At 37.7% G+C, this 12107-nt stretch overlaps 1 protein-coding gene across 4 annotated transcripts in view; it reads left to right on the forward strand.

Moving 5' to 3' along the window:
• ZDBF2 (zinc finger DBF-type containing 2) overlaps positions 1-11186 on the forward strand; it is a 33604-nt gene extending 22418 nt beyond the window's left edge. For all 4 annotated transcript variants that reach the window (XM_047773325.1, XM_047773324.1, XM_047773326.1 and 1 more), the window contains one exon: positions 3562-11186. In XM_047773325.1, coding sequence (XP_047629281.1) covers positions 3562-11062 — 7501 coding nt within the window. In that variant the 3' untranslated portion in view covers positions 11063-11186. The remainder of the gene's footprint in view (positions 1-3561) is intronic.
• Positions 11187-12107: the final 921 nt, after the last annotated feature.

Below are 12107 nucleotides of genomic sequence, written 5' to 3' on the forward strand. Positions count from 1 at the left end.
AAAGGATCATAAGAGACTATTATAAGCAACTATAAGCCAATAAAATGGGCAACCTAGAAGAAATGGACAAATTCTAGAAAGGCACAATCTCCCAAGACTGAACTAGGAAGAAATAGAAAATATGAACCAATTACCAGTAGTGAAATTGAATCAGTAATATAAAAACTCCCAACAAGTTCAGAACCAATGCCTTCATAGGTGAATTCTAGAAAACATTTAGCGAATAAAGTTTTAATTCTTGATAAACATTTCCTAGAAGGCTGTACCAATTTATATATAACGTATACAGTTACACACACACACACCATGAGACTGAGAGTCTCAATTCCTGTCACTCTTGCTAACATTGGGATCATCCACCTCTTTTTTACCCTCTATCATAATAGACCAAAAATCCATCTTTTTTTTTTTTTTTTTTTGTCTTTCTCTCTTTTTAGGGCAGCACCTGCAGCATATGGAGGTTCCCAAGCTAGGGGTCCAGTTGGAGCTGTAGCTGCCAGCCTGTGCCAGGGCCACAGCAACTCGGGATCCGAGCCTTGTCTCTGACCTACACCATAGCTCACAGCAACACCGGATCCTTAACCTAATGAGTGAGGCCAGCGATCGAACCTGCGTCCTCATGGATGCCAGTCAGGTTTGTTAACCACTGAACCATGCCAGGAACTCCAGTATCTATCTTAATTAGTGTTTATTTATGAGTAAATCAGAACTTCTCTCTCTCTCTATTTCTTAGACATATATTTAGCATGAGTTGTTTTTGTATATTTTTCCTATTTTTCTGTTGAATTACTTGTATATTTTGAATTCATATGCCATATTTATGGATAGAAATTCTTTGTATTTTAAATATCAGAATTTGTCATGTGTCTTTCAACTGTGTATGGTTTTTTTTTTAAACCAAAGGTAAAGAATCATTTTGATATTATCAGATTTGATGGGAATTTTCCTTTATTGCTTTCACGTCTTTTTTTTCATTCCATTATTTCTTCTTTTCAATATTTTTATTTATTTATTTCTTTTTTGGCTGCCTCCCTGCTCCCCGCCCCCTGGCATATGGAGTTCCTGGGCCCAGGTTCAAATCCCAGCTGGAGTTGCAACTACACCACAGCTGCGGCAGCACTGGATCCTCAAAAACCCACTGTGCTGGGTCGGGAATGGATCCTGTGTCCCAGGTGCTGTAGAGACACTGTTGATCCCATTGTGCCACAGCAGGAACTCTGTCTTCTTATAAATGTTTTTAATCTTCCTAGAATTTGTTGTTATATGTAGTATGTGACAGGACTTAGGTTTTTTTATAAATAGACATTAATTATCTCCACTGATATAAAATATCACCTGAAACAAACTAAATTTCTGTATTTGTGTGTGTATATATCTATATCTGTATGTCTTATTTTGAATACCACTTTCTTTCCTTGAATCTTTTTTTGGCTGTGCCCAAGGCATACAAAAATACCAGGGCCAAGGGATTGAACCTGCTCCACAACAGTGACCTGAGGTGCAGCAATGATGATGCTAGATCCTTAACCTGCTAGACCTCAGGGAACTCCTCTTTTTTTTTCTCTCTTACAGCTGCACCTGTGGCATATGGAAGTTCCCAAGCCAGGGGTCAAATTGGCGCTGCAGCTGCAGCCTATGCCACAGCCACAGTAGCACTGAATCCGAGCTGCATCTGTAACCTACATCGCACCTTGCAGCAACACTGGGTTCTTAGCCCACTGAGCCAGGCCAAGATTGAAACTGCATCCTCATAGAGACAATGTCAGGTCCTTAACCTGATGAATCACAATGGGAACTCCTAAATTTTTTTAAATCCCATGCCAACGCCACATTATTTAATTATGTTTATAAGCTTTCTAAATTATAGAGTTCATTTTTTAAAAATGTCATCTCTCTTCCCCCCTTGTGTAGACATTGTTGATTTTTCTATTATTTTTAGACTTATTGAAAATCAGCTCTTGCTTTGTTTTTATTTCCTATTTATTGTTTTCTTTTTCCTCAGCTTTTCTGTTGGGGGGGATTTGGTTATTTTTCTGTCTTTTTGAATTAGGTATTCATGTAATTAATTTGTGTTTACAAATTCTTTTTTATTTATTTTTATGGCTTCACCTGTGGCACATGGAAGTTCCCTGTCAGGGATTAAATCTGAGCTGTAGCTGTGACCTATGCCACAGCTGTGGCAATGCCGGATCCTTCAACCCACTACACTGAGCTAGGGATCAAACCCGCACCTCCACAGTGACCTGAGCTACTGCTGTCAGATTCTTAACCCATTATACCACTGCAGGAACTCATACTAATTCTTTTTTATTGTTTTAATTTATTTTTAAAAATTAAAGTATAGTTGACACCTAATTTTAATTAATTTTTTATTTTTGTCTTTTTTTTTTTTTTTTTTTTTTTTAAGGGCCTCACCCAAGGCAGATGGAAGTTCCCAGGCTAGGGGTTGAATTGGAGCTCCAACTTCAGCCTATGCCACAGCAACGCCAGATCTGAGCTGCACCTGCAACCTACACCACAGCTTATGGCAGCACCTGATTCTTAACCCACTGATCAAGGGCAGGGATTGAACCCCAGTTCTCATGGATACTAGTCAGGTTCGCTACCCCTGAGCCACAATGGGAACTCCTGCCTAATCACTTTTTAAATGGGAGATTTAAAAGGGTGAAGTTTTCATTTTGATCCCATCTCATAGATCTGATATACAGTTATTTTGTTTATAGTTTTAAAAAACTTCCTTTTTAGCATCAGAATTACATAAAAGAGTGGTTTTTATCCTTTAATGGTTACATTTTAGGAGGACTTTCTGTTGTTGTAAAATTAGTTTAAAATGAGTAGAAGAAGTTCCCATAGTGGCTCAATGGTAATGAACCCAACTAGGATCCATGAGGACTCAGGTTCGATCCCTGGCCTCACTCAGTGGGTTGAAGATCTGGTGCTGCCTTGAGCTGTGGTGTAGGTCAAAGACATGGCTCAGATCTGGTGTTGCTGTGGCTGTGGTGTAGGCCAGCGGCTACAGTTCTGAGTCGACCCCTTAGCCTGGGAAATTCCATATGCTGTGCTGTGGCCCTACAAAAAGCAAGAAAAAAAAGTGTAGACGTATGAATTACGACTTAGTTGTTAACTTTAAACACACACAAATACAGGTGAAAATCTTTTGGGATTTCCAACCTCTTTGATTTTATGATTCTAGCTTCCTTTCTTTTCCTAGCCAAATGTTATGAAATTAATTTTATTTTGGGATTCTTTGTCTTCTGGGAATCTGGCCCAGGATAGAAAGAAAGTAACATTTATTATGCTTTTTTAAAAAAACACTTTATGGAGTTCCTACTGTGGTGTAGTGGGTTAGGAGTCCAGCTGCAGTGGCTTGGGTTGCTACAGAGGCAAGGATTTGATCTCCACCCTTGAGCAGTGGGTTAAAGGATTTGGCATTGCTGCAGCTGTGGCATTGGTCCCTGGACTGGGAACTTCCATATGCTGCAGGTGCAGCCATAAAAAAAATCTTTTTTGGAAAAAATAGATGTTAGAATATTTTTATGGGTTTTTCCCCTTGCTTTTTAGATCAGTGCAAAATGAGAGACTTCATATGAATTCTGCATCACCTTCTGAAGTGGTTCCTAATGATCATTTTATTCCTGAAGATGCTACTCGAGTCAGAGAAGAGACATCCACCAAGGGTTTTGAACCTGTTGAAGAGTTGTATTCTAGACCTAGTAAATCTCGGGAATATATACAGAGTGTTTCCGTTCGACCATCAGTTATTCAAAAACTGGAGAAAGGACAGCCACAGCCCTTAGAGTTTGTTCATAAAATTGGGAGCAGTGTGGAAAAATGTAATCCAGTTTGTATTGGTTACAATACAAATAATCAAAATACAATATGTTCTTCAGTGATTTCTAATGCTCCTGTTAGTTGTTTACATGAAAGTTCTCATGAAAGACCAGTTACAACTAATAATACAACTAGGTTACCATTAGGAGTCCCTTTGGATTCAGTTAACAAATGTAACCCAAACAAAGTTGACAAATACCTTAAACAGCTAGACAAGGGCTCTAGAAACCCTATGCTATCATCTCATCCAGAAACTTCTTCAGTTTCATATCAGAACCCTAAAGACTCAAACAGGAAATCTTTATGTACAAATTCAGATAAATTGATTATACAGGAAAATGTAAAATCTCAGGGTAAAACTTTGTCAGCTGGCTTTAAAGTCCATGAATGTGTGGGTACTGAAGGCTCCTTAAAACTGGAATCTCTTTCCAAATTAGCAGTAAACCGAGCAATCAACCTGAATAAAACTGACATGCCTTCTAATAAAGAAATCTTTGAAGATGGCATTCCAAAGCACCATGAGAAATTCTTTCCCAATATGGAACACACCCAAAAAGGAAGGCATTTAGTTTTTAACAAGTCAGCCTTTTTGGAACAGAAGATCTCAGAGTGTTCTGAAATGAAGTTTGCTTGTGGCTCTCTTCAGTCAGTGTCCAATCATCCTGAAGAGCCTGTGCCAGACCTCTGGAAGGAGGAGCAAATTTATGAAGAAGATACGAACTATGAATCAAAAGATTCTGAAATGAGTTTTGATGACAGTTCCTCTTTTTGTTCACTGACTGACCAACCAAAAGCAACTGCTACAGAAATAAACCTTTCAAAGGAAGTGGATGCTGATTTGCAGTATAAGAGTAATAACTCTTGTGTTTCTGAAGTAAGTTCTGATTGTGATGGCTCTCTTCAGTTGACTACCAACCAAACTCAAGTAACTGTTAAAGATGGAAGTATTCAGATGGGAACACATATTAAGCTGGTTGACGAAAGCTATGAATCTAGTGAGTCTGAGATGAATTTTGATTGTGATGCCTTGCTTTGGTCAACTGATGACTACCTCCAACATCCTGAAAAAGAAGTAAGCCTTCCTAAGAGGGTACACATTGACTTGGTTGATATGGACTATGGATCTAGTAGCTCTGAAAAAAGTGCTAATTCTGTTTTCTCACTTCAGTCGGTGGTTGACCAACTCCCTGTGGCTGTCACAGAAACACAGCTTCAGAAGGTTCACATTGGCTTGGTTGATGAAAACTATGGGTCGAGCTGTTCTGAAACAAGTTTTGATTGTGCGACTTCTCTTCAGTTAGTAGTTGACCATTCTCAACTGGCCATCAAAGAAAGAAACCTGGAGGATAGGCTTGTCTGTCTGAGAGACAAGAATCATAAACCCAGTAGTGCTCAAGCACACCCTGATTGTGATACCTCTCTTGAGACAGTGACTGATGAACCTCAGAGGGCTGTGGAAGAAACACATTTTCTGAATGACCTTGTGGATATGAACCATGAGTCTTGTGGTTCTGAAGAGAGTTTTTACACTGATACTCAGTTAGTGCCTGACCAATCCCAGGTAGCAGTTGAAGAAGTAAACACTCAGGAAGTAGCTACTGACTTGGAAAATAAGAGTGTTAAATCTAGCATTTCTGATCCAAGTTTTGATTTTGATTCTCATTCTTCTCTTTTCCAATCAGCTAATGATCAGCCTCAAGAAGTAAACACTCAGGAAATAGCTACTGACTTGGAGAATAAGAGTGTTAAATCCAGCATTTCTGATCCAAGTTTTGATTTTGATTCTCATTCTTCTCTTTTCCAATCAGCTAATGATCAGCCTCAAGAAGTAAACACTCAGGAAGTAGCTACTGACTTGGAGAATAAGAGTGTTAAATCTAGCATTTCTGATCCAAGTTTTGATTTTGATTCTCATTCTTCTCTTTTCCAATCAGCTAATGATCAGCCTCAAGAAGTAAACACTCAGGAAGTAGCTACTGACTTGGAGAATAAGAGTGTTAAATCTAGCATTTCTGATCCAAGTTTTGATTTTGATTCTCATTCTTCTCTTTTCCAATCAGCTAATGATCAGCCTTTGAGTGAAACAAATCTGAAGGAGTTAAACGTTGACATGGAAGTTAAGAGCTATGGGTGTTCCAGTTCTGAGTTGACTTTTGATTCCGATCCTCCTTTTGTGTCAGTTACTGACTATCCTGAGCTGGATATTGAAGAAATAAGAAAGAAGTACAGTAACCTGGAAGATGAGAGTTTTGAGTCAGTTAGTTCGGAAATAACTTTTGATTCTGACATTTCTCTTCACTCAGTAGCTGACCAATCTGAAGTAGCTGTTTATGAGGAAGAACCTATTGATCTGGAAAATAAGAGTAACAAATCTTGTGTTTCTGAAATAACTTTTGATTCTGATATATCTCTTAGTTTACCGACTGATCAACATGGAGTAGCTGTTAAAGAAACATTCATTCAGAAAGAAGAGTCTCTACACTTAGGAGGGAAGGATGATGATCCCACTAGTTCTGAAATAAGTCTGGATTCTTATACCCCTTTTCATTTAGTGACTAATCTTCCAGAAGAAGCTGTTAAAAAGCTAAATCTTCAAAAAGAAGAGTGGGGACACTTAGAAAATAGGGAAAATGAACCTAGTGATTCTGAGTTAAGTTTTGAATATGATGCTTTTCATTCAATGACTGGACATGCGAAAGATCCCATTAAAGAAAAAAATCTTCAGAAAGAAGAGAATGTACAGTTAGAAAATGAGGGTAATGTACCCAGTGTTTCTGAAAGCAGTTTGAAATCCGATACTTCTTTTCATTTAGTAACCGATCATCCAGATATAGCTATTAAAAAAATAAACCGTAAAAAAGAAGAACATGTAAACTTAGCAGATAAGGGTAATGAGTTGAGTGTTTCTGAAACAAGTTTGGATTCTAGTATCTCTTTTCAGTCAGTGACTCATAAACCTGAAGAAGTTATTAAGGAACTATGGCTTCAAAAAGAAAAGGATGCTAAATTCAAAGGTAAAAGTGCTGACTTTAGTGATTCTGAAATAAATTTGGATTCTGATGTCCCTCATTATTCAGTGATGGAACCTGAAATAGCTGTTAAAGAAATAAATATTCAGAAAGAAGAATGTGCTGTTCTGGAGAACAAGAGTGGTGAATATAGTGGTTCAGAAATAATTTTGGACTCTGATGTCCCTCCTCAGTCAATGACTGAAAAACCTCAAATAACTGTTTTGAAGGAGGACCATGTTGACCCAGAAGATAAAAGTATTAGACTTAGAGATTTTGAAATAAATTTGGGTATTGACGCCCCTCTTCGTTCAGTCACTGACCAAACGCAGCTAGCTCTTTTGAAGGAAAAACATGCTGATCTGGAGGATACAAACAGTGAATCTAGCGATGGTGAAATAGATTTTGATTCTGATTACCATCTTCAGCCGTTGACTGAACAATTTCAGGAAGTGGCTAAAAAAACAAATCTGTGGGAGGAAGAGGATATGGGCCTGAAAAATAAGCTTGATGAACCTAATGGTTCTAAATTAATACATACTTCTGATGTTTCTCTTCAGTCTGTATCTGATCAACCTGAAGTGGCTGTTAACCGAATAAACCTCGAGAATCAAGGTCATGTGTACTGGGACGATAAGAACAGTCAATACAATAGTTCTGAAATGAGTTTGGATTCTGATTTCTTGGTTCAGTCAATAGTTGATCATCCTCAGATAACTAATTTGGAGCAGGAGCATACTGAGCTAGAAGATGAGCATAATCCATCTTGTGGTTCTGAAATAAGTTTTTATTCTGATTACCCCTTTCAGTCAGTGGTGGAGCAGTTTAGAGAAACTGTTAAAGAAATAAACCTTTGGAAGGATGAAGTTAACGAGGAAGATAAGAGTGATAAATCCAAAAATTTTGAAATTATGTGTGATTCCGATGTCCTTCAGTCGGTGGCTGGCCAAACAGAAGAAGTGGTTAAGGCGTTCAGCCTTTGGAAGAAGCATGTTGATTTGGAAGATAAGATGGTCAAACCTAGCGATTCAAAGGTAAATTTTGATTCTGATAAACCTCTTCAGTCTGTGGCGAATGAAATTCAAGAGACTAGTATAGAAATAAATCTTCTGAGGGAGGGACATGTTTGTCTGGATAGTAAGAGCTATGAACCCAGTGATTCTGAAATCATTTATGTTTCAAATGCCCCTCTCCAATCAGTGATTGAGCAGCCACACATTTTGGAAGAGCAACAAGCCAATTTGGAAGATAAGAGCAGTGATCCTTGCGATCCTGAAATAAGCTTTGTTTCTGATGACCCTCTTCAGTCAGGGGCTGTCCAGCTTCCGAAAGCTATGAAAGAAATAGATCTTTGGAGGGAAGACCACATTTACCTGGAAGATAAGAGATATAAACTAGGTGATTTTGAAGTAAGCTATGACTCTGATCTTTACATTGTAGCTGGTCATTCTCCTGTGGCTTTCAAAGAAATAAACTTGCAAGAGAAGGATCATAATGACCTAGAAAATAAGAACTGTGAACTTAGTGTTTCTGAAATGAAATGGGATTCTGGTGTTCATCTTCAGTTAGAAGTTGACCAACCCCACATGATTTGCCAAGAAAGCAAGCTTCAGACGGAAAAGCATCTTGGCATGGAAGAAAACATCAGTGAACCTAGTGATTCTGAAATGTGTGATTCTGATGTCCCTTTTCAAATCGTGATAAACGAACCTCAAGTGTCAGGCAAAGAAACACATATTCAAAAGATGCTGTTTGTGGACCTGGTGACTGGCGATAGTGATTGCGAAATGATTTCAGATTCTGATGTTCCTTTTCAGCCAGTGATTGACTCACCTCAAATGACTGTCAAAGACATTAGCTGTATAAATGCAGGAAGTTTTATTCTAGAAGATGAGAACTGTGAATCTTATGATTCTGAACTAGAATATGTTTGTGAAGCCTCTCCTCAATCAGTGACAAACCATTCCAAAAAGACCTTCAAAATAGTAAACCAGAAGCAGGACTATATTATCCTGGAGGAGTCAAGCTGTGAGCCTTATGCTTCTGAAATAAATTTTCAAATTGATCCTTCTCATCAGTCCGTGGGTCAGTCACTAGGGCCTAAAAAAAAAAAGGCAAAATATATTGACCCAAAAGATAAGAGCTGTCAATCTAATAGTCTTAAAAATTTTTTTGAATGGGAAAAGACTTCTCAGCCAGTGACTCACCAAGGGCAGAAAGCTGACAAAGGGGTTAACCTTTGGAAAGATGTAGAAAATATTGGCCTAAAAGATAAAAACTGTGACTCTGGTGTTTCTGCAGTGGATTGTAATGCCTCTCCTGAGTTGGTGAACCATCAAATGCCCAATAAAGAAAACCTTCTGAGGTTAAAACATACAAATCTAGGAAATACAAGCTGTGAACCTTGTGGTTCTAGGATGAATTTTCAACGTCATCCCTCCCCTTCCCATCAGTCTGACACTGACCAGCCTCAAGAAGCTGTTAATAAAATAGACCTATTTAAGAAGATGTTTTTTGACCTGAAAGAAACAAACCATAGTTCTCATTCAAGCTCTGTTCCTATGACTGATTCTGTAAGGAACCAGGAAAAAGCAAAAGAGGTCATAGAAGACGATCCTGATGAACCAGTTCTTGAAGCCTTGCCTCATGTCCCTCCTTCCTTTGTGGGAAAAACCTGGTCTCAGATAATGAGAGAAGATGACATGAAAATTAATGCTCTTGTGAAAGAGTTTAAGGAAGGTCGTTTCCATTGTTACTTTGATGATGATTGTGAGACCAGGAAAATTAAAAAAAAAAAATTGAATAAAGGAAAAAAGGTTACCCGGACGGACCTCAATCAGGACACTGCATCAATTCAAGTTCTCTCAGATTGTGATGATAATACAGGTGGTATTTCAGGTATTGATGAGTTTTCAGTGGCCTTGGATAAACCTAGCCATTATCCTTCAGCAGAGAGGTGTTACGAACAAACATGGGGAGTGGCTTCTCAATGCCAGGCTGTAAAAGTCAGTCATGGAACGCAGACCAATCTCCCAAGTCACCCAAGGATGAAAAGAAGGATAACTGGACAAGAGAAAGACTCTCCAGTAAAGAAGCGTTTACTTTTACAGAACGGCAGAAAGACAAAAAAGAAAGTAGAAATTGGGACACTTGAATTCCCTGAATCATGTATTACAGTTTTGAAGCCTTTGCAACCAAATGCCTTAATGTCTGTTCTTTCTTCAAATATTAAGTTGAAGAAAGGTGACTCCAACAGCTCTAAAACGAGGCACCATAGTAGAAATAATTGGGATATTATCATACAGTACAAATATAAACACAATTCCTTTAATTATAATGATCCATTGAATAAGCAAATTGTATTTGATCCTTCTCTGAACATAGAAGTACCAGGGTCTGACAGGAGTAACTGTGTTGAAATTCATTTTAACCACCTTAACTCCAGTGCAGGAGATGATGATACTTATGTGCAAAGCTTTGCTTCAGCACCTTTTATGACAGTGCCAGTAAGACATGAGTTAATGTCACATCAGGAGGCCAATGCATCATCTGTGTTTCTGGAAAAGTCCCAGGTTTTGAATTCTAGTAAAGTTCCAAAGGAAAGTAATTTCCAGTCAACTCTTTTAAATCACGCTTTTGTCAAAGTTTCTCCAAAATCAGTTAGAATTAAGTTTTTGGAAAGTAAAAAGAAAATTCAGAGAAAGAAGGTGACAGCTAATAATAAGCTAGGTTTTCCCAAAATGGATTGCAGACCGAATATTCCTCAGCAGAAAACCAGAATTGCCTCAGAAAAACAATCGACTTGGATTCAGACCAAACTAAGTGATATAATTAAAAAGTATATTCCCCAATACTCTGTTTTTTTGCGTCACAAATATTGGTCCAGGAGCACTCTTGTTAAGATGCACCTTAAGAAGAAAAAGACGGATGTCAGTAGGTTAAAGCAGGCCAAGAGACCAGCCAAAATGCTTTCAAACTCCTTGGTTCCATCAGCTGATGCTAAAGAGAAGTCACGCGCCATAGCAGGCTCTTCTCCCAAGCAACCTGTGCAGGATTCTTCCGGTGTTGCAGGAAGTAAGAAGAATGGTAATAAAAAACAAACGAAGAAAGAAAGAAAACAAAGAGAGCCTTCTAGACCTATTAGAAGATATGCTTTGAGAAGTTTACATTCTGATGTACCTCATTCTGATAGAATGAGGACCCGGCTCTCAAGCAAATCATGAAGTAATGAGGTAAACTAGAGGTGTTTCTGTTAGGGCTGGTTGAGGCTTCAGTACTTCAGCTGAGAATAGCTTTGGTACCTAGTGTACATAGCTTTCCTTACTTTAGTAAATAAATAAACCTTCAGCTATTTTGCTATTGACTTATTTTTCAGAACTTTTATATTCATTTAAAGTTGGTGTGTAGGGTCTTTTCTTTTGAGTGTTTATGAAAGATTCAGAAACACCCTTTGTCCATTTGCTGTGGAAAAGCTTCATCTTAGTTTACATTACATAATTTAGCACAATGTATACAATTTTCTCACTCAAATCATGTCCCTCATTTATTTTTTATAATTGTGTCTCTCATGCCAGCAGGTTGTAAAATTGCAAGAAATGAATAGGGCAAACACAAAAGGCTATCTTATTTTTTACTTTTTAAAATTCGTAACAAATGAATATATAGTTATTTTCTGTGTGTTTCAGAGTGGCATTGCCAATATCATATGCTGACTGGATAATTAAAAAGAAGAAACACTAATAGATTATCTCAGCTTTTGAGTATGATTGACCTAAATAATCACACACAAAATAGAATTTATCTTTCTTTTAAAAGCAGTCCATGAAAAATAAATAAATAAATAAATAAATAAAAGCAGTCCAGAGAATGCGATTCCATAAACTTTAATCTAGTTTTTAAAACTGCCTGGTGATTTTAAGGACATAACACAAACTCCTCCTGCTTCATTTAGGTCGGATCTGCAGATCTCTAACTTTCCTCATTTGAATACACACATATATACAGTCTCTGTGGGTTAAGGTTTTGGTGTTGCCTCAAACTTCCATGTCGCACCTGCGGCCCTAAAAAAACAAAAAACCAAAACCGAACAAATAAATAAAGAAGTGAAAAACTTTCAAAATTTGGGAGGATATGAGAGTGCTCCTTTTTCAAAATATGTTTTGGTTTAATTTGCTTGTTAGATGAAATAATTGGATGGCTTTTGTGTATTCAAGTATGCATTAAAAGTAAAGTTATAAGCACAATGAACATTTTATTAATCGGTCTTTG

This window comes from Phacochoerus africanus, chromosome 3 (genome assembly GCF_016906955.1).
Source record: "Phacochoerus africanus isolate WHEZ1 chromosome 3, ROS_Pafr_v1, whole genome shotgun sequence".
NCBI lineage: Eukaryota > Metazoa > Chordata > Mammalia > Artiodactyla > Suidae > Phacochoerus > Phacochoerus africanus.